The 17337-nt window shown below is 40.7% G+C and overlaps 4 protein-coding genes and 1 pseudogene across 4 annotated transcripts; 3 read left to right on the top strand and 2 right to left on the bottom strand.

Moving 5' to 3' along the window:
- Positions 1-3335: 3335 nt before the first annotated feature.
- LOC126797934 (chlorophyll synthase, chloroplastic) lies at positions 3336-8182 on the top strand. The gene is made up of 15 exons (XM_050524706.1): positions 3336-3488; positions 3713-3757; positions 3906-3994; positions 4238-4325; positions 4871-4956; positions 5041-5127; positions 5235-5300; positions 5391-5474; positions 5590-5651; positions 6022-6097; positions 6193-6255; positions 6336-6417; positions 6579-6655; positions 6836-6883; positions 7269-8182. Exons 1-15 carry the CDS (start codon positions 3383-3385, stop codon positions 7329-7331), a joined length of 1122 nt encoding a protein of 373 aa, XP_050380663.1. The 5' UTR covers positions 3336-3382; the 3' UTR covers positions 7332-8182.
- Positions 8183-8408: 226 nt separating this feature from the next.
- On the bottom strand, positions 8409-9200 carry LOC126799025 (em-like protein GEA1). The gene is given in 3 exon segments (XM_050526134.1): positions 8409-8667; positions 8670-8899; positions 9015-9200. Coding segments are annotated over 3 exon segments (486 nt in total). The 5' UTR covers positions 9148-9200; the 3' UTR covers positions 8409-8544.
- Positions 9201-10307: 1107 nt separating this feature from the next.
- LOC126799064 (late embryogenesis abundant protein EMB564-like) lies at positions 10308-11137 on the top strand. The gene is made up of 2 exons (XM_050526181.1): positions 10308-10591; positions 10742-11137. Exons 1-2 carry the CDS (start codon positions 10459-10461, stop codon positions 10903-10905), a joined length of 297 nt encoding a protein of 98 aa, XP_050382138.1. The 5' UTR covers positions 10308-10458; the 3' UTR covers positions 10906-11137.
- Positions 11138-13835: 2698 nt separating this feature from the next.
- Positions 13836-14350, bottom strand: LOC126796731 (protein EMB-1-like; annotated as a pseudogene).
- A 1258-nt stretch (positions 14351-15608) lies between these two features.
- LOC126800203 (mitochondrial succinate-fumarate transporter 1) lies at positions 15609-17065 on the top strand. Its single transcript, XM_050527519.1, has 2 exons — positions 15609-16013; positions 16529-17065. Exons 1-2 carry the CDS (start codon positions 15609-15611, stop codon positions 17063-17065), a joined length of 942 nt encoding a protein of 313 aa, XP_050383476.1.
- The last annotated feature ends 272 nt before the right edge of the window (positions 17066-17337 follow it).

The following is a 17337-nucleotide window of genomic DNA, read 5'->3' as shown; positions in this document are numbered from 1 at the left end:
AAGTCAAGAACCTCTCTCAGTTCCTAAACGAGAGGTGGCTATTTGTTTTGGTTTAAGTTGTTTATTTTATAGTTTATATCTAACAATTATCTTTTCATCTCTCTGAGGATAAAACCGAAAAACTCATTCCCCCAGCACAATCCAAATACAACGTCGTTGTGATCATCGATCATACCATTTGGCAAGGTGACATTTTCAATTTGTTTATTTTGCTTTGTCTCTTTCTTGCATCTGTTTTATTGACCGACTTTTTTCCTTATTCACGGGGTTGGTTTTCTCAACGGTTTGGGTTCACTTGAACACATAGCTGGCCAAGGAGTAGGTGATACCTTAATCAAAACTCTAACTTTATCGATCTCATAGTTGTTATTTTTCTCTTGCAGATCAATGGGAGGTAGCCAACATAGATTATATATGGTTGAATCAAGTTTCTCATAATTCTTATTTTTCTCTTGCAGATCGTTCTGGGATCTTGCATTGAAACCTATGGAATTCTCGTCGGTGCTTCTAGATTTGACGCAAATCTCATGCAATTAGAGGTCGTCGTTTCTGCAATAGTGGCACAAGACATCGTTTATTCCTTCTTAATAGAGTCCCAACAGTCTTTGGGTGCCCAGTAAGTACCACTTCACACATTTAGATGACCAATTTGCATATCTCGATTTTTTGATGACTTCATTTGATATTTGCTGCGGACACCTTAATCATTGCCTTTTGTAATTGTAGGATTTCAGACAAAGAAAACTAAGCGACTGGGATTGGGTTCAAGAGATCAAGAAAACATCATCAATATGAGTCCTTCAAGAACCAAGAACTCTAGATTGTGATGATTGGTGCTTCAAGAATCAAGAACTCCATATTGAACATTTTGAACTAATGAATATAAAAAGGAAAAAATGTAAATGAAAATTAAAGCAAGAAAAAAAATGAAAGGAATAATATATCAAATATTGGGCAATGAAATCAGCTCTAGTGGCACTATGGGGCCCAGCCTTGTAAAAACTGCAGCGTCTCACGAATGTTTTAATTTGAGCCAAAATGACTAATGGCCATGGGAGCAATCCGCATTATCTGTTAAACGTCGCTGCATCATGGTGAATGGGCTTTGTGCACACATTTTTGTGGGGAAGTGGGTATTGCTCACGAATAAGAATCGTGGGGTTTGAAAAAAAAAATTGTAGTGTGACATCTCTGTTTTTGCTTAATCATTTTGGCTTTATTGATTGCAAAGCTAGTTTATGCTGATCTGACTCCATGCAAACGATTCCGACCAGAAAAGGATAGTTTTCCGACCAAAACCAAGAGTGGCTTTTGCTGCCAAATAGCCTTAGAATCTGCACAGAGTGATTCCTTATAGTTGGGAGATTACATGATGCACGTCTTAGATAAGAATATAAGTTATGTTGAAATGTTATTTAAGTCAATAGGCTATATAGGACTATATAAAAAAAATAATGTAGTATTTTGTTTCTAACCAAAAATATACAAGATGTAGTCTTTTTGAGATATAGTTTTGCTCTTTTTAAATTTCCTTTACTTCTTCTTTATTTTCAATTGAATAAACCATACTACTCAACAGTGTTTTGGGTAATTTTAGGTTCTCCTGGGTGGAGCTGGGAATCGCATTCCCATTAATTCAGTATAGCACCGGGAATATTTGGAACAGAATAATTAGGGAATACTAGAGGAGCGAATTTTTGCAGAAGCACTGTGGGAATTGTGAGCATCATTTTCTTATACTGGCAGAAGATTCGTTAAAGAGAAGTATCGTTTTGGACTGATTCAGTTTAGTTGTGTGAGGATATGGAATTTGCTGACCCCAGCAACAATTTAAAGAGAGAAAAAAAGAGCGATCTATCTCTTTTAGCATAAGGAGCGAATTATTCTCTTTAGTTTAGGGTTTTTGAGTGGTATTCTCTGAGGAGGACAACGTTTGATACCCTAATGATGCCGTAAGAATTCGACGAGTATTGTTTCTTGCATCTATTCATCCATCCAATAAAAGATTTTGAGCGGAAGTTCCCCCTACCATGCCAGTTTTTTGAGCTTTATAATCGTAGTGCAAAACTGGAAATATTTTTCAACGCAAATATGTAACATAATTCGATAAGAATGGCTGCATGTGACTTGTTGGATTGATCGAATATGTTATCTAGCGACAAAAATAAGCCACTCAGTTATGTCAATCAATGTGTATGATGGCCAAATACTCTTCTGAAAATGAGTTCATGATCATTTCAAAACAAAATTAAAATGATGCTAAATTTGTTCGAATTAACTAGTACTCTAAGGAAAGAGATGTAGAGGTTTTAGTTTATATCTACTGGTGTACATCTCTACATCTCTTTCCCTAAAAAAACACACACACACATGCACTATACCTTCAAGCAATAGTACGTGACATGCACCCACTTATCTCAATAAAGTAGATATTACACACTCATCATGAAACCTGATTTTTGTCCATAATGTGATCTTAGCTTTTCTTATTAAGATACAGGGAAATCCTTTTCACAAAAGATTCCAATGACAAAAAGTGAATGAAATCTAAATTGAGAACAACTTATAGGTTAAAAATGTGAAAAGGAAAAAAAAAACCTCTCTCTCTCTCTCTCTAGACTTAAGTGAGAGAAACCATATCTAAGCCATTTCTACTCTCCCGGCCGAGCGGCGCGGGCCCTGGTGCTGTACATGCTTCGGTCTGGGAGGCCATTGCTTCGTGTTAGAGGAGGAGGCCGGGAGCCATCTTCGGTGGTAAAGGGGAATAATATGGTGGAGAGATGGGAAGATTTCGGGAGGTTCAATCGCAAGAAGAGCCTCGGAGAAGGAAACCCTGGCATGCAGCTGCTAGGTTACTTTCAATTCGCAAGAAGACGAAAGTGTGTGCAAGTTTCTAAAGTAGTCCGATGATCGACTTAGTGTAACTGCAGTGTTGTATAATTGTATTACTGTATTAGACTATTAGGGGATCGGAAGTCAGCCTTACATGGTAAAGAACAGTGTGCTTGCAACGCAGGTAACAACTCAAGCATACAAACTAGTAGAGATAGAAATCCAAAGCTATTTCAAGCTTCACATAATAGAATTAGAAACCTTAATCCACCTCAGTTAGACCCTAATTACGCAACTACCATGTAATTACTACTTTGCCACGACACAGAGCGTCAAAGTGTGCTTTGCACGAGGATTAGCAAATCAATCTGCCCAATCACCCCTCGCCACGCAACCGAGCACAGCTTAAACACCCTACAACCTACCACACCCTACACCTCCTCCTCCCTTCTTCAAATAATAATCACAGGTACAGTTATCGGCTAGTCCGTGCACTACTGAGCTCTCCCTCTTCAGCAAAAGTCCAGTCCTCTCTGCAGCATATCAATCAATGGCGTCCATACTCAACACAGTCTCGTCCGTCAGATTATCAAACCCTAACTCCAGCCGACTCCGTCCTGACTCCATTTTCGCTCCGGTTTCCGTTTCGTTTTCCAGTCAGTACTTCTCTCTCCCTCTCACTCACCCCTTTAACCGCTCCGTTCATTTTTTTTCTCAAGAAAACAAAAATTCAAATTGAACTAAGCAGTGTTTGAAGTACTAAATCATGATGCTAATTCTTTCCAAGTTGAATTAATTGATTTCATTTCAATTTCATCAATTTGACTTCGGTATCATCAATTTGTCGTTATGCTGAGACGAGGTTTTGGGATTATTTCAGGGCGGCGATTTACAATTAGGGCTGCAGAGACTGATACGGATGAAGGTGTGTGTTGTCATACTGAGCTTCTTTATTTATTTTTTAATTTTTTTTTATTTACTTGATGAAATGTCATAAATGAGGTGGATTGTAGACTTGTAGTGGAAGGTTTTTGGGGGTTTAGATTGGTTTGTTATATGTGTGTTGGTTACAGGAGTTAAATCTCAGGCACCAGATAAGGCGCCGGCTAGCGGTTCAAGCTTCAATCAGCTTCTTGGAATCAAGGGAGCTTCTCAGGAGACTGTAAGTCATCAATGCTGGCTGGTTTTGTGACCTTTTAAATGAAAGTCAGAGCTCTTTAAATTTTGTTGAGCTGGAAATGGATTAGACAATTAGCTATGTGGATATTTGTACGCAATGGAAGCTGTTTGTGATGGAGATTGTGATATACCAATAGGGTGGAGTATGAAAATTTGTTGAAATGCTTCTTGCAGTGGATATATAAGGTGATATAATTGTATTGAGACTGTGAATTTTGCTGTGCAGAATAAATGGAAGATCCGTCTTCAGCTGACCAAACCTGTTACTTGGCCTCCCTTGGTATGGGGAGTAGTTTGCGGAGCTGCTGCCTCTGGTATGCTCTTTGCTTTTAGCTATCTTAAAATGTTGGTTCATAAGTGGCAATTGTTTGTCTAGCTAGCTAGTGAAGACTTCTGCAAACTACTTATCCAAAACAATATTCCTGTTTCCGACCTGCAAGATTGGCTTTTTAAGTCTTTGCAAGAACTCAGGAATTTCGTGCTAAGCTGTTAATACCTGATAACCATTCACCCACGTTGATGAAATTGTCCTTTATCTGGTCATTAACACTAGATTATTATACTAACCACAGCTTCAAGTTCATCGTAAAGACTATACCTGCCATAGTACCTTTCTTTTCTACATAATGTGGTCATTCTTTGGATTCTGGGATCCCCTGACATTAAGGATGAGAATTGCCACTTCAGATGACTTACTCGGAGCATCTATCCCACAATCCCACTCTATGTCATGTGGGTAGTACATGCTTTTATAGGATGTCTCTATTATTTCCTGAGAGAAGTCCTGATGGATTTCTAGTGATAGTTACAACCCTTCAAATTCATAAATAGCTTCTCTGCCGTATTTTTCATGTTGCAGGAAATTTTCATTGGACTTTGGAGGATGTTGCTAAATCTATACTTTGTATGTCAATGTCTGGCCCTTTTCTTACTGGTTACACACAGGTACGCTGACTAAAGTTGTAAAAAGTAAATTTTGCTTTGATTGAGTGAGATCTATACTCTAAATTTCCTTGGTCTTTTGCTTAGACACTTAATGATTGGTATGACCGAGAGATTGATGCAATCAATGAACCTTATCGTCCTATTCCGTCGGGAGCAATATCTGAAAATGAGGTAATGGTGTCACCCACTGAATTCTGTATAGATGATCAATCGGCAGTAACTGAATTTTCTTATCTTGTTATTTGCTTTTATTTTCCTCTCCTCTCTGATTCTCATAGGTTATTACTCAAATATGGGTACTGCTTTTAGGAGGTCTTGTCTCAGCTGGTATTTTAGATGTGTGGGTAAGTGATGTTATTGGTGGACTGGCTCTTGTTTACCCTTGTCCATATATATTCAGATAAATTTCAATGATGAAATGTTGTTCTTTTTAGGCTGGACATGATTTCCCAACAATCTTTTACCTTGCTCTGGGTGGATCCCTGCTATCATACATTTACTCTGCTCCACCTCTAAAGGTAGTGGTTTTATTCATTTATTTATTTTTGCTTTCTTTCCTTATATAATTACTGGAGTGCTATGACTCGGAAAGTTTGCTTAAGCCTTGACAAAGCTTCCTGATTTACTTCACAGCTTAAACAAAATGGATGGATTGGAAATTTCGCTCTTGGAGCAAGTTATATCGGTTTGCCATGGTATCATATCCTATAAATAGTGTTCTTTAGTAACTTATTGAAATTAACATGATTCAAGCAGATGTTATTGGTGATTTGTATATAGGTCCTTCCTTGAAGAAGATTGGCAAAATGATTAACATTTTGGCCATTTCCTATATTTTGCTTGAAGTATTCATAAAATAATCAGTTCCCAATAAATTCATGTAATTGGATAGTAATTCCCCCTGTTTTTCCAATAGATTGGAATCCTTTTGGAAGGGATGAGGTGCTGTAACTTTATAATAATGAACTATCACCACCATACTCTTGTAGTTTAGTTATCTGCTAGAAACAGCTTTGGATATCAACTGTGTTGGTGACAAGTTTTGATTCAATTTCTTACTGATAGGTGGGCTGGTCAGGCATTATTTGGAACCCTTACTCCGGACATAGTTGTCCTGACACTCCTGTACAGCATAGCTGGAGTACGTTACTGAAAGAAGTATCTTAACGTACATGTTCTTACATTAAACTATCAGATCCAGCTAAGATTGTATATTTCTTTGTTACTATATTTCAGTTGGGAATTGCTATTGTAAATGACTTCAAAAGTGTTGAAGGAGATAGAGCACTGGGACTTCAGGTCTGTTATATTCTATATAGTGTTTTATACAAATTAGATTCCAGATGATGTGACATTACATGTTGTGGTTATATTTACAGTCACTTCCTGTAGCTTTTGGTTCTGAAACTGCAAAATGGATTTGCGTGGGTGCCATCGATATAACTCAACTATCGGTTGCTGGTATGTCGTCTTGATTTATAAAGGGGTTGGAGTCATTGAAGTTATGTTTTGTGATCTGGACTTGGTATATTATTGTGTTAGAATACCAAATTATCTCCGGATGGTTTGGCATAGTTAATTTTATAAGAAAGTTTACCGTGTGCATATGTTGACAACTGCAGGTTATCTACTAGGGGCTGGTAAACCATTTTATGCGTTAGCTCTAGTTGCTTTGATAGCTCCCCAAGTCTTTTTTCAGGTAACCATAAGAAAAAGAAATGTCGAGTTAATAAAATGAGAAAGGTGTATGCCAATTTTTGTGTGCTTACCTTTGCACATATGTTTCATGGTCTTCGTCTAGAATGGTAGATATTGAATCAATAGTTTTTGATACCCTTCAGTTAAACTGCTTGCTTATACCACTTCTTACTTTCTGCAGTTCAAGTATTTTCTCAAAGATCCTGTCAAGTATGACGTTAAATATCAGGTACTCTTTCATTTCTTTACTCCACAGAGTTGAACTAAATAAAAAGAGATTTGTATATTTTCATTGCACTTCGATTGAAAAGACTTCATGCTAAAGACGTGGGTACGGGGAACTCATAATTCCAAAATATGGACCACAAATTGCCCGTTTTTTCTGGATACCCTGCGTCTTCATATAGTCCAACAGATTATAATTTGGTTTGAACATACATCTTAAACTCCGAGTTTGGAAGATTATAGGACGTGGTTCCTCCCTATCAGTTACCTTCAAGCCTTTCTCAATTGTATGATGTTCTAGAGGATCTCTCGTGTATAGTGGTCTTAAATGACACTCCCAATTTCGACATGACTCTCCACAAGTTCATCTGTTGTTTTGTATATATCAGGCTAGCGCGCAGCCATTTCTTGTACTTGGTCTTCTGGTAACAGCTTTAGCAACGAGTCATTGACATTGCAAACCACAAGCAGTACTCTGCCAGATGCGGTACCCTGGAAGAGGCTACCAGATGCGGTACTCTGGAACAGCTACCAGATGGGGTACTCTGCCAGTCCATTAGAACAGCTATTGTCTTGTTGAAAAGGAAGTTTTGCCTTGAAGCAAAGATATTTTTCCACTAGTTTCTTTGTATTTACCCAGCGTCACAATTGGAAGTTTTTGTTGTAAATATAGTACTTGTGAATTGTGATTGCACCTCGACTGAAGTATTTGAAAGTGAACCATTCTGAGAGCGGAAACCTGCTACATATCCCAATTCCTAGCCTCTTCATTCCTCTAATGAAATGCTCCTCATACTTCATCTCCGTATCCTCTTGATAAGTGGTATATAGCTCGCTTGCCATGTTCACACCTTCATACAAAGGTGCATTATTGGCGGATGGTTACAAACCTCTCACTTGTGTCCGTGCCGACACTCAGATAGTGGATGAGAAACCAGAATTCTTAGGGATGAATTGGGATATGCTGGTCGCAATGAATTCGAGTGCCCTCGGAGACACTTCTCCAAAGAAAGATATAAAGAAACGGAAGAAAGATCTCCGGAGAAAGATATCATGAAATGGAAGAAGTTATGGAAGAAGAGGGTGCCGTTTTTATACTCCTTATTCCTTAATCGCAGCATATGGTTGTTACAGCTTATTAGTTACTGGGAAACCCTAAAGACAAATGGAGGAAACTGTACGTGATACATTCGTTGGCCATGTATAATCGGGGGATGGTTGAAGCTAATTGGTTTGTGTTGTGCAAGTAGTTCTAGTTTAACTGGTCCTAATATCAAGGCTACCTGGTTTATTGGCTTTGGAATTGCCCTGCAACTTTATGGTGTTAGATCATCTCGAAGTTATTATTCTTTGTTTTTTTTTTTTAGAATGCATGACGCTTGCAATATTTAAAGTTATAAACCAAAGGTATACTAGCAATAAAGTCATCTTACAACACGAAGCCACTCGTAGGATCCCTAGGCCCCTCTTACTCGACACAACTAGAATAACCAACTTAACAAAGCATAAACAAAAGCACTATGATACCCCCTCCTGAGAGGGCAGGAGCACTTAAAAAGTTAAACCATTTGTACAACCCTTGGTCACCGCACACGCAGAAAGGAAAAACACAAAACGAAAGCCTACTTCAGAAGCATCCTCTAAGCTTTGAAACACACATCAAGCTCAAGGAGTCTTGGTTTTATATTTGGATTCGTCAATTGGGATCTCTTCCTCCGCAGCACGCTCAGCTCCAGACTTGTCCTTGGTGCTCAGACCTCCTTTCCTCCCCATCTCCTGATAGTCTGATACCCTTCACGGCCGATCTGCTCCCTCCTGGTCTCGCCTCCTTTGCGGCCCATCTCCTGGTACCCTTCATCTCCGAGCTGCTCCCTCCTCGCCTCGCCTCCTTTCTTCCCTATCTCCTGGTATCCTTCATGTTCCAGCTGCTCCCTCCTAGTCTCGCCTCCTCGGTGGCCAATCTCCTGGTACCCCTCATGTCCCAGCTGCTCTCTCCTAGCCTCGCCTCAACGGTGACGCCCTTCACAAACACGGCAAAACCCAAGATTAGTCCAAATCAAAGCTAGCTCCCTCACATAATTAAAGAGTTGAGAAATAAAGAAACAAACGCTGTCAAAAAGGTTTTAAAACTGTACCTTCAGCAAGGTGTTCTTGAGCTTCAAGGGTCTTGCCACCAGTTCCGCCAGGAACAACAGTCTCTCCCTCCCTTGCTTTCTCGTCCAGCTCTTCTCTCTTCTGAGGATCCCTTCTCTCCTGCTCCGATGCCATTTTCTCATTATCTCTTTGAACTTGCTAAGCTACTTCTCACAATCTCTGCTCGCTTTCTAAGTACTTGACGTCGTTGGTAAGCTGCTTCTGCTGCTTTGCATGCAGGAAGGCTTTATATAGAGTGGCTCTGGTTACTGTAGTGAGAGTGAGAGGCATGCAGAGATAGGGGAACTGGACACGTAGTTAGGTAAACGCGGCTGATGGGGAGATGTTGAGCTACTATGCCGCAGTGCCACGCAGGTGCTTGGTCAGTTAAGTGATGCAGCAAGCATGACACGAGTTCAAAGCTATTTGGTGACGCGGTGATTTGCTTTTCTGTTCTAGCCTCCGCGGTCACCGAGGCGTAGAAGATCAAGATCAGCACGTACTGTTTCACAAAAGGGAAGGTTTGAGGCTTTGTAGGGGTGGCACTTAAGACCGAAAAACCGAAAACCGAACCGAAAAAATCGGACCGAAACCGAAAAAAACCGAACCGAACACACGAAAAACCGAACCGAACCGAATTAATCGGTTTGGTTTCAGTTTGCAATATTGAAAAACCGAATAGTAAACCGAACCGAACCGAACCGAAATTAAATTTCAGTTTGGTTTACGGTTTGACCCTAAAACAGAACCGTTTAAACCGAATGCCACCCCTAAGGCTTTGAGGTGACACTCGTTCATGATAGAGGTAGACAGGTAGCTAATGTGCCTCTACCGCCAAAATGTCCCTGGGTCGATCAGATGATCAGTACAGCAACATATATTTTTTATTGGATCAAACTACATAAATTCAGTTGATCAATAATTGTTGCTCATCAAAAACTTGTAGCAAACTGATAACTGGTATTCGAGGCCTAAATTACCACCTATATTCCCCCCCAAATATTTACTTAATTATAAACGTTATTGGAAGCAACTAAAAGCTTCAATTGTTAAAATTTGCTTGTGGGATTGGAAGTGTGGGTGGAATCGTAGATGTAAAAACTATAAGGCAATATCTCACAACAAAGCAAAGAAATAATGACATAGTGCGTTCCAAAACCGTCGGTGAGTTTGGACTCGTACCATTGTTACTGATCAACTATTCATCAAAAACACACGAACGTGTCGTTTAAGAGTAGTTCTACATCTCCCCGTCAGCCGCGTTTACCCTAATACGTGTCTACTGCTTGATTTCCTTCCTCTGCCCCTTCACTCACCTCAAGCTCTTCTCGATCTCTTTATAAACCAGGCATATCCTCCAGGTTCAACTCATTGTCAACCGGATCACATATTCTAGTCTTTGTACGTTCAAAACTAACAGGGTAATTAGAGTAAGATTGTGAAGTCATGGCCTCCGCACAAGAGAGAAAGGATCCCAATAAGAGAGAAGAGCTGGACGCCAAGGCAAGGCAGGGAGAGACTGTTGTTCCTGGTGGAACTGGTGGCAAGACTCTTGAGGCACAAGAGCACCTTGCTGAAGGTATTAGCACGTAAAGATCGATTAGTTTTCGATTAAATGTTTGTTGTGCTCATTTAGCTGGGCTGTGCTATACGCACATCTTGTGTTTATTTAATTAGCTGAGCTAATGGTGTGTGTGCCCTGTGTGCTTATCGTGCTGCAATGGATTAGGGCGACAGAAGGGAGGTGAGACCAGGAGGGAGCAGATGGGTCGTGAAGGGTACCAAGAGATGGGCAAAAAGGGCGGACTGAGCACCATGGACAAATCCGGTGGAGACCGTGCTGCTGAGGAAGGAATTACCATTGACGAGTCGAAGTACAAAACTAAAGGTTAAGAAGTTCTTACTTAGTTTGGCTTATCTACATCCGCCGGTGTAGTGTTCTACTGTGTTATGAATAAGGAGTCAAATGTCTTTGTTTCTGTTATGCCTAGGTTTTCTTTTGTTGCGTCCAAGTATGTTGTTGTAGCCTCCTTTTAGAGAATAACGGTCTGGCCATAGTACGTCCTACCGTACTGTTATTTTTCTTTGTATGAAAATCTTGGATATGGAAGGCTGGTTTGGTTTTTATTACTGTCTTCTAGTTCTTTTCCAGTTCAATCGACGGGCTCATCCCTGACCTACACTGTGAGGTGTGGTACTATTGTAATTTGTCGATGGAAATTAATTTTGAGTAATGTAGCTAGCTAGCAGTACTAAATACTGGTAATCATGAACTTTCAGTGCTCTCAAACCTTGAGAAGAACTTGAGGATAACTGAAATTCCAATGTTATTCCATCCGGACTGGATGCAAAGACAAACGAGTTCTTCGAATTCCCAAGTGATTAAGGTCTTAGTATATATATACCTCACGTAAGAAAGGGACGGACCATGACATGTATGCACCTGGCTCTTTAGCTAATATAAGCTTTGCTTACTTGGAACAGTTGAAGGATTAGATTTAATAAACGACCACTCCCTTGGTGCCCCAGAGAAGAGCGAGCACCATAAGCTATCGTTTAAAGTTGTCAATTGATCAAATTATACGAATTGTCGATTGATCAAGTTGGCCGTTAGTCATTCAAACAGTTTTGAGGAGCCGGCGCCATTCTCAGATATTGCATGATTTTGGATGTCAGTGATGTAAGATTTTTACTGGAAATATATAGAACTGTGTGTAATTAATTAATTAGTTCTGCGCTTTGTAAAACACTATTCCACACAGACAACAACACAACTACGTATAAGCTAAGCTGCTAGCTAGTTTGCTAAACACCTGCATATACGACACTGTTCCTTGGTACAACTACTATGGAGTACATTACGGCAGCGACTGTTTCTACGTCCCTGTTTTACAAGCTAATTGAACTTCAATCTTGAAAAGGTATTCGATCATTTCAGTGAGCAACTATTTGTTTTGTGCACGTCCATTGTAACGGCTTCCTCATCGGCACGCTGCTCTTCAGACTCGTCTCTTGGGCCTATCACCTCAATCTCCTCCCTTCTACCCTCTCTTATGTCGTCCTTCATTATTCCATAAAAGCACACCAACACGCAGCTGATCATGTACTGATCAGTAGGCATATAAAAACTAACAAAAACAATATGTACTAGCTACGGGGAATACGTACATATAAGAACAACCAACATATACATTTACCTTCAGCGATGCTCCTGAGAGTCGACGCTAAAACCGCCAGTTCCACCAGGAACCACAGTCTCTCCAATCTTTGCTCTTTCTTCCAGCTCTGCCCTTTTCTGCGGATCCCTTCTCTCTTGTTCTGATGCCATGGTTTTCTGTTCTCGATCGTATCGATGCACTGTTTCATTTTCGATCAGTTGATGACGAGTTGGATTCTGAGATATCAACCGGCTTCTTGTATGGGAACAAAAGACCTCAATTCAAACTTCAAAGGGCAACGAAAGATCTAGTGACACTGTACATGCAGTGTGAATGACACGAGTCATCTTCGTGGCGACTCACTGATTCAATTAGCCTGATCCATATAGCTCTGTACTTATCTTGCTTATTAATATTGCCTTTGTTTTTGTTTCCTTTACGGTGCCTAGGTAGAGAATGCTCCCCGGCCATCAGTAAATACCAGATAAAACCCTATAATTGCACGTACGTGCAAGAATTATCACTACAACAATTTCCGACTCTGAAAGTGGTCGAAAAAAAACCCTAACTTGGTCGTTAATACTCTTTCCGACCAAATAAATCTGATCGGGCTCGGTCGGTACTACCTCGGTCACAAATACTCTTTTCCGACCATTTTAGTTGGAAATAATAGTAATTTACAACCAAAGTTACCGTCAGAAACTCCGTCGTATATGTCATTATTTCAGACAAAAAAAAACCCTCGTTGGAATTTGGTTGAAAATAATTTAAATTTTAGCAAGCTAATTCAATAATTCCTATCACACCATTGTAGGAATTTTTCTTTATTATGTTACTTTTTTTGGAGAAATTTTATTTTAATATATTTTTGAATTCTTGTTATTTTCGTCTTAAAATTGTTCTTCACCTATCTAATTGAATAAATATAATATATATATATATACTCTCGAGCTTCTCAGCTCCGAATCGTCCGGATTCGTCCGTTCCGGCGCTGGTGATGCGCAACGACGACGCGGATGGTGCCCGCCACACTCCTCCTCCCGATGCTCTTGTTTGTGCCGGTCGGAACTCCAACGCTGGTCCACAGCGGCCGGAATTGCAGAATTTCCACACAATGCCCAGAAAAATTTGAAATTTCTACCGTGGGCCGGCGCTTGAGCTTTGGCTGGCACAAACATGAGCGCCGGGAGAGGGGGAATATAGCAGACATCATCCACGCCGTCGTCACACGTTACCAGTACCAGAACAGACGAATCCGGACGTCCGAAGTTGAGAAATTCTCTATATATACTTGTGTTGATATATTCACCCGGCAAACATTTGGTTTGCATCTTTTTGTTGCTTAACATTTTAATGATATTACCCTCCTGCGCTGTATATCGAAGACTTATCTCTAGTTAACTTTTCGAAATTATTAAGTGTACCAAAATCTTTTGGCACTCGCATGTGGTTAATTAAACCAGAATTAACACTAATACAATCGTACAAACTTCGATTGCTACATAACTACACCACAAACAACAATCACGCACACTTAGCTAGTACTGGTACATTACGGTGATTACACTCTTACAACATACAAGAAAAGCGACGCAGTACGTACATCGGTACATGCATATACTAGCTAGCAAATTAATTCCATCTAGCTAGGCTTCATCCGTACGTTCAGCTATTCTTTGTTTTGTACTTGGACTCCTCGATCGTGACGCCTTCCTCCGCCGCACGCTCTCCACCGGACTTGTCGCTGGTGCTGAGACCACCCTTTTTACCCATCTCATGGTATCCTTCGTGACCTAGCTGCTCCCTCCTAGTCTCGTCTCCCTTCTGTCGCCCTAGTTCATTCCCAAGTGTAAACAGTATCATCAATCGAAATTTTGAACGAATCTAGCCTATATTAATATGTACAAGCTAGCACTCATGCTCACATGCAACAAAATCAAAATACAATTGCATATACAAGCAGTACTCATGCACAGAATAACAGATCACTGCTTTATATAATGATAGATACCTTGAGCACGCAAGTTGTTCTTGAGCTTGTAGGCTCTTTCCACCCGTCCCACCAGGAACAACAGTCCCGTCCCCCCCCCCCCCCCCCCCCCCCCCCCCCCCCCCGCCTTGCTCTTTCGTCTAGCTCCGCCCTTTTTTTGCGGATCCTTTCTGTCCTGTTCCGATGCCATAGTTTCTTAGAATTCAATTCCTTTTTCTCTCCTAAGTACGTACCAGCTATCTTTTCACGAACACTTCATCGTATGAACCAGCTAGCTGGAAGGAATACAATTCTAGAACAGGAGCTTAATTTTGAAGGTGTACGTTGAGGAAGAGGCACACAGGGGGGAGCTGACACGTAAAAGGGTAACCACAGCTGACTGAGAGAGCGGGATATGCTACTTACGACACGCAGATATGCTTTCGAAAAACACAGTTAAGACTTAAGAGTGTCACGTTCATGCCTCAAAGTAAGAATGAATGAATGATCAATCATAAATCGAACTTAGTGCTTTTTTTTTAAAGGAGAACAGTTGCTAATATAATTCAGGAAAACACTTGGATATCCCGGAAATTAATAAGCTGTATTGTTTGATGAGTTTTTAGTTCATCCCGATAGTGATATGCCGATGTAATGAAAAATGATGAGTCAAAATGTGACTTTGAGTTCCAATAGAAAGGAACAATTTCCATCCTAACATCAGGGTGTGCTGTGCAACAAAGTATGGAATACACACAGTTGTGTGTGGTGATAGAGTGATGTCATAACATGCACGATGAGTGTGGGGATATGAAGAATTTTCCCCTAACATCCAACTCAAGAATGTCATACTACGGAGATTCTATATCAAATTAGATTGTTACTTGAGTGGTGATGTGAGCAAACCCTAGGGCAATCCTTAGAAGATTCTCCCTCAAAATTTGGATCTCCTTGACAATAAATCCCAACATTGGACACCAACATAAGCCTCGATAAATCCCAACATTGGACACCAATCCTACTTTGTTCCATCAAAAGAAAATTAAAAAAGCCTCTAGAGTCAGTAGAGTGTGTGGCTTTAACTAACATTCCCAAGTCCACTTGCGACATTTCAGCTCATCAACAACAACATTGACTACCTGAATCTTCCCAGTCTCAAACCCCAAAATCGCGACGTCTTTCTCTCATTCCCTCTTCATCAACAATCGCCATCTCGGAAACAAGATCTCCTGTATTCTATACTACAGATGCACACCTCATTTCACCCCCCGACCTTAACTAATGTGTTCTAAACTACAATTGCATGCACGCCTCATTTGACCCCCAATACAAGCGCTGCATTTCTGTCACTCTTATACAACTAAGAACGTCGTCTCTACTCTTCCTCCTCTTAAGGAGACGAAGTCGAAGGGATAAATCCCAAACCCAGTTTCTCCTCCACCTCATCTCTCTCCTACTCAAAAATTCAGATGGGGAAAACTCAGAGCGACTCCCCTAGCGTCTTCAAGACTCCCATCCCGCCCTACGTGAAGGCCATATCGGGCTCCTTCGGTGGGATTGTCGAGGCATCGTGCCTCCAGCCCATTGATGTCATCAAGACGCGAATGCAGCTGGATCGCACCAGGGCCTACCGGGGAATCATCCACTGCGGTGCCACCGTGTCCCGCACGGAAGGCGTGAGGGCTCTGTGGAAGGGGTTGACCCCCTTCGCAACGCATCTTACGCTGAAGTACGCGCTGCGCATGGGATCCAATGCGGTGCTTCAGGGCGTGTTTAAGGACGCCAAGACCGGGAAAGTCAGTAATCACGGCCGGTTCATTTCCGGGTTTGGCGCCGGAGTGCTTGAAGCTCTTGTTATTGTCACTCCTTTTGAGGTAACTGCATTTATATTACGCTTACTATCGTAGTTGTGTTTTGATATAGGGAGTTGGCATGCATGATACCATTTCCAGGTTATTATTGTTTCATTTTTTTGGCAATAGTAGGTTTACTTAGGTTTGAAAATTAGCAGAACGTATCAATTTTGTTTTGGTTGATTTTCAGTTTTGAATTAGACTAAGAATTTTCATTTTTGAGGGTTAGGTTGATTTGTGTTTGAATTTCATCAAAAAAGTACCGTATGAAAAGTTTTGACACGGGTGTTTATTGACTATAAAGGATATATAGTTTAAGAGACCCCATAGCTAGTTTAATTAGGATAATGGGAACTGGGAAGAGCTGCGATTATTCGGAAACTGCAGTAGCTTATGAGTTTCTTAATACACATATAAAATCTATTTTGGATGCATGTTCGCACTATTATATATATATATATATATATATATATATATATAATTAGCTTGATTAGGAAGAGCTAAGTAGTTTTTTGTTAAAATTGTATTTTATGCAGGTGGTGAAAATCAGACTGCAGCAACAGAGAGGATTGAGTCATGATCTTCTAAAGTACAAGGGTCCTGTACACTGTGCTCGTAGGATCATCAGTGAGGAAGGCATTCGTGGGCTTTGGTCCGGGGCTTGTCCAACTGTTATGCGCAATGGGACAAACCAGGCGACCATGTTTTCAGCCAAAAATGCATGTGATATTCTCCTGTGGAAGAAGCATGAAGGAGACGGCAGAGTTCTGCTACCATGGCAGTCTATGATTTCAGGTTTCATCGCAGGAACAGCAGGTCCCATTTGCAACAATCCCTTTGATGTTGTCAAGACAAGGCTCATGGCTCAGGGCAGAGGAGATGGCGAGTTGAAATACAAAGGCCTTTTCCATACCATGAGAACAGTATATGTTGAGGAAGGGTTTCGTGCCTTGTGGAGAGGACTGTTGCCGCGGCTCATGAGGATACCGCCGGGGCAGGCCATTATGTGGGGAGTGGCTGACCAAGTAATAGGTTTGTACGAGGGACAACATCTTCATGTTGCTGCCTTATAGGTATCAATGGTTTCATCTCATTGGTTTTGCTTGTTCTGGTAATTTATCTGATTACAAGCATAATAATATCTCAAGTCATTAGTTCGGAGTTTCTTTGGCTTCTCATAAAGAGCAACGACTCTCTATGATCTTATCAGCAGCTTATTAAGTTTAAGAGGTTAGATTGTAGAGCAAACCTTCTTTCTGAAACAAATTCATAACGAGAAAAGAGGGAACATGACATTTGATGTGTGAGGAAGACTTCCATGCATGTATTTTGTGTCAGTATTGTT

The sequence above is a fragment of the Argentina anserina genome, chromosome 6, assembly GCF_933775445.1.
Source record: "Argentina anserina chromosome 6, drPotAnse1.1, whole genome shotgun sequence".
NCBI lineage: Eukaryota > Viridiplantae > Streptophyta > Magnoliopsida > Rosales > Rosaceae > Argentina > Argentina anserina.
The sequence above is the reverse complement of the archived record's forward strand: the minus strand, read 5'-3'. Positions and strand labels throughout refer to the sequence as shown.

Coding starts and splice junctions, on each gene's coding strand:
- LOC126797934 (XM_050524706.1), top strand. CDS start 3,383: ATGGCGTCCATACTCAACACAGTCTCGTCCGTCAGATTATCAAACCCT. Junction 5,652..6,021: donor AGTTATATCGGTTTGCCATG/GTATCATATCCT, acceptor TCTTACTGATAG/GTGGGCTGGTCAGGCATTAT. Junction 6,098..6,192: donor TCCTGTACAGCATAGCTGGA/GTACGTTACTGA, acceptor ACTATATTTCAG/TTGGGAATTGCTATTGTAAA.
- LOC126799064 (XM_050526181.1), top strand. CDS start 10,459: ATGGCCTCCGCACAAGAGAGAAAGGATCCCAATAAGAGAGAAGAGCTG. Junction 10,592..10,741: donor ACAAGAGCACCTTGCTGAAG/GTATTAGCACGT, acceptor GCAATGGATTAG/GGCGACAGAAGGGAGGTGAG.
- LOC126800203 (XM_050527519.1), top strand. CDS start 15,609: ATGGGGAAAACTCAGAGCGACTCCCCTAGCGTCTTCAAGACTCCCATC. Junction 16,014..16,528: donor TTATTGTCACTCCTTTTGAG/GTAACTGCATTT, acceptor TATTTTATGCAG/GTGGTGAAAATCAGACTGCA.